The sequence below is a fragment of the Lolium rigidum genome, chromosome 2 (assembly GCF_022539505.1).
Source record: "Lolium rigidum isolate FL_2022 chromosome 2, APGP_CSIRO_Lrig_0.1, whole genome shotgun sequence".
In the NCBI taxonomy this organism is placed as follows: Eukaryota; Viridiplantae; Streptophyta; class Magnoliopsida; order Poales; family Poaceae; genus Lolium; species Lolium rigidum.
Window position 1 is genome coordinate 169237803 of NC_061509.1, and position 4358 is coordinate 169242160.

The 4358-nt window shown below is 48.2% G+C and overlaps 1 protein-coding gene across 1 annotated transcript; it reads right to left on the bottom strand.

The window, feature by feature from the left end:
• Positions 1 to 202: 202 nt before the first annotated feature.
• LOC124690298 (ammonium transporter 1 member 2-like) lies at positions 203 to 1702 on the bottom strand. The gene has a single exon (XM_047223697.1). The coding sequence runs from the start codon at positions 1700 to 1702 to the stop codon at positions 203 to 205; it is 1500 nt and encodes a 499-aa protein (XP_047079653.1).
• Between the last annotated feature and the right edge of the window lie 2656 nt (positions 1703 to 4358).

A 4358-nucleotide genomic window follows, 5' to 3' on the forward strand; every position in this document is an offset into this window, starting at 1 on the left:
TTATACAATCAAGCACGTACTAGTAACACGTACGGTACTAGATGAGGAGTTCGAGACCCAATCCGACAAAAAGGGGGAGAAATACAAGGAGGCGTTGCACTTGAACGCGTGCCATTTGTGCGTGCATATGATATATTTTTGAGTTTGTAGAAAATTACATACTGTATATACTACTACTATTGCATATAACTTGATAAAACGCCTAGACCTGGCCGCCCTCGCCCTCTGCGGCCGCGACCTGCGAGGTCTGCGCTGACCTGAGCATGAACGACGCGCCGACGCCGCGTTCCGGCTTGCCGCTGGCGTCGTCGTCGTTGTAGGCGTAGGCGAACCCGCCGTGCCGTGTCTGGTCCATGCCGGCCATCTCGTCCTCGGCAGAGATGCGCAGCAGCCCGATCTTGTTCAGCACCAGGAACAGCGGGCCCATGGTGAAGCTCACCCACGCCGCGATGACCAGGATCATCACGATGTGCGCACCCAGCAGCCGGCCCCCGCCGCCCATGAACAGCCCGTACGGCCGCCCCGGCACGCCGTAGATCTGCTCAACGTACTCCTTCTGCGCGAACAGCGCCGTGAAGATGACGCCCCACGCGCCGCACCCGCCGTGCAGCTGCGCCGCCTCCAGCGGGTCGTCGAACTTGAACCGCGCGGCCACCGCGTTGAGCCCGATGAGCACCCACGCCGACACGAACCCGCAGATGATGGCCGCCCACGGCTCCACCACGGCGCACCCGGCGGTGATCGCCGCGAACCCGCCGAGGAGGCCGTTGCAGACGTCCAGCACGTTCCAGTGCCCCGTCTGGAGCCTCTTCCCGAACAGCGTCGTGAGCGCCGCCGTGCTGCCGGCGAGGGTGGTCGTCACTGCCGCGCGCCCCACCGCCGACCACTGCCCGTGGATGCTACCGGCCGGGCCGTAGGACTTGAGGATGGTGAGGAAGGAGCCGGGGTTAAACCCGTACCAGCCGAACCACAGCAGGAACGTGCCGAGCACGACGAGCGACGCGCTGTGCCCGCGCAGCGCCACGGAGCGCCCGGCGTGGTCGAACCGCCCAATGCGGGGGCCCTCGATGAGCGCGCCCCAGAGCCCGGCCACGCCGCCTACCATGTGCACAACCCCGGACCCGGCGAAGTCGATCATGCCAGACTTGAAGAGCAACGGCCCCGACGTCCGGGAGGCCGAGGCCCAGCCGTCGGCGGACCATACCCAGTGGGACACCACCGGGTAGACGAAGCCGGTGAGGAAGGCGGAGTAGATGAGGTAGGCCACGAACTGCGTGCGCTCCGCGATGGAGCCGGACGTTATCCCCGCGGCAGCGATGGCGAAGGCCCACTGGAAGAGGAAGAAGCTGTAGTCGAAGCCGACCGCGGGGACGTCGCGCAGGCCGAAGAAGTGCTTCCCGATGAAGCCGTTGGAGGGGGCCCCGAAGGCGAAGGCGAAGCCGAAGAGGTAGTAGAAGAGCGCGCCGGCGGCGGCGTCGAGCACGTTGGTGAGCATGATGTTCATGGTGTTCTTGGCCCGGACGGACCCCGCGCAGAGCATGGCGAACCCCAGCTGCATGGCGAAGACGAGGTAGGCGGAGAAGAGCAGGTAGGTGGAGTCCACCGCGGTCGTGGTGTCCGTGAACCTGTTGCATAGGTACTCCGTGGCGTTCATCGCCGCCGACCCCAGCAGCGGCGCCAGGTCCGCCGCGCACGTCGACATCTTCGGCCGCCTTCCTTTGCCTTGAAAGGAGGTGCAACCGTGCAATGGCAAGTGCAGATCGAGGTGTGGCGCGAGATGGAGCTGCACACGGTGGAGGGGACGGATTTATAGGCGACGCGAGGCTGCTCCCCCCCTGGTCGGGTGCCTTGATGATCTGATCGTCTGATAGACTATTTAAAAACGCACACAGTGAAGCCGAGTGATTGAAAATTGATCCTTAATGCAGCTGTGTTCGTTCCCTCCTTTTGCGAAATGTAACGCGGATGGTGTAAACCAATCCATAATAAATGTTGAATCTTTTAGTTCATATTTATTCAAAATTAAACCAATAGCCAGAGGTATTTATAATAGATTGAAGAAAGTATTTTTCCTTTTTAAGTATACTATGATCAGTGGCGAAGGAAGAATCTGAGATAGGTGAACTCAATTTTTTTATGCGAAATCCAAGATGGTCAGACACTTGAAAATATCTAGTGATATCACACCTCACATGATACCATGATACCACTTCACAAAATTCAATTTTATAGATGTTAAAAAATTATAAAAAATAATGGGTGCTCATAGGATGTGTGCTTACATTCCATAGAATTTTCAGAACCAAATTTGAAATACACAAAGTGAAAAAAAAAACTACAAATTGCTATGTGAATAGTGTCATTTTGTGTTTGTCTTTATGTGACACTATTCATGTTGGATTTTTTTTTCTCTAAGGATATTTCGAATTTTGTTTTGCAAGTTATAGGGAATGTAAATACACATCTTGCGAACAGCCACAAATTTATTTTCATTTTTTTAACAACTACAATTTAAAATTTGTAGAGTGGTATCATGGTATCAAATAAGGGGAGATTTCACTAATTTTTTGCCTAGGACTTTCACTAAAACTTCATTATTGGTATGCTTCATTTTGCATTTTAGATTCTACAAATATGTTTTTATTTCTATTGTACTACTAAATGATTGTATTAAGATCGTCTTTGACCATTTTGTCTTTCGCATAAAAAATCGAGTTCACCTACCTCAGATTCTTTCTTTCCTTCGTCATTGATTGCAAAATGGTCAGAGACGATCTTAATACAATAATTTAGTACTGTAGTACAATAGAAATAAAAAACATATTTGTAGAATCCAAAATGCAAAATGAAACATACCCAGAATGAAGTTTTAGCGAAAGTCCTATGCAATGGCATAGCTCTACCTCCTTTTGAAAATTTTCCCTAATTTGATGGATAAAAATGTTTTAAATATCACTTTCTTAATATAGCACGTCATCAAGAAGCCAATCACAACCATCTTGTTGCCCAACTCGGTCTTGATGGTATTTATTGATGAGAAAGCATTTTTCAACTGTTTTCCTTGTCACTACTAATAGCATTCTCAGCTCAATAAGGCGATAAACCGCAGAAAACCTGATATGACTTTTAAATATCTAGACGACAGCTAAAGTTTTCGATGATATACTTATAAATGATGAGTAGCTGAAGACTGCTCATAATAAGATTCATGATAAATCTCTCTAAGACAATCAATTTCATTCATATTAATCTCTTATGTCAAGACAAGAGAAGTTCTGCAGTAACTCTAGAGACACCTCATTAAAGTGATAGTTAAAATTTGTGGTAATAATCTATAACAACATAGAAGGTGTCCACATTTTAAAATTAATCAACTGATGTAGTGACTCTTTTTGCTTTGCCCATTTTGTTACCGTTTTATCCATACTTTGAATTGTGATGTAATTGTGTGCACAAATTGACATCTTCCAACATGAGCTATTAACCATAATTTCTCCAATTGAGCAAACATGTCCTCACATCTTTAACACAAGCTTGACTGAACTAATAAAAGTAACGATCAATAAAAAAAAATCAAGGAGACAATAGCCTTTGCATTTATTGATGCGGCTTTTTATTGACTTATTAAAGCTTTAAGCCAAAGTAGAGCCACAAAATATAATCCATAGCCTACCTAGAGTTGGTTTCGGACACACTCCATAAGCCAAAAACAATGTCTTCAAGTCCTCCTTAAATACCCCAGAGTTGGGTTTTGTTAGATTGGAAATTAGTGATTATGAAAAGAAGAGTTTTGTACAGAGGTACAGTATTGGTTTTGGTTACAATTTGGTTTTGTACAGTATTCACTAAAATAAGGATAACTTTTTCATATAGATATGTTTCTAACCACTCAATTTACCTTGTTATTGCCTTCCCGGTCAAATAAGCTGCCGCAGTTATCAGAGCTCCGCATCGGATTTCACCTTCAGCGAACGATCAACATATCTCTACCCCCATTAGTTTACTGCATCTGCAGCTGTGAGCGACCATCGTGCCGGCCAGAACTAAAGATCGCCCGATCCCCAAAAACCGGTACGAGCATCGCGGCGATTGGAGCGCGGATCGCCGTCACCGGAGTCCACGGGCCACGCTCACGTCCGGCGGTGAAAGACTAACCAACCACCGATTCAGAGTTTCAGACAGAAAACAAATGGAGGCATGCGTCCGTTTCATCAGCAAAATCGTAGCTTAATCCCCAGTTGCTATTTCTGAATCCTCCTCCAGGCGGCCAGCAAAGTTCCCTTTTGCATGTTGGGTGATTGATTCCCCTTCTGGTGTGGCCATGAGAGCTACCTCTGACTAGTTTACACCCTGCCCAG

Bases quoted from the DNA above. Each gene is read 5' to 3' on its own strand.
- LOC124690298 (XM_047223697.1), bottom strand. From the start codon at position 1,702: ATGTCGACGTGCGCGGCGGACCTGGCGCCGCTGCTGGGGTCGGCGGCG.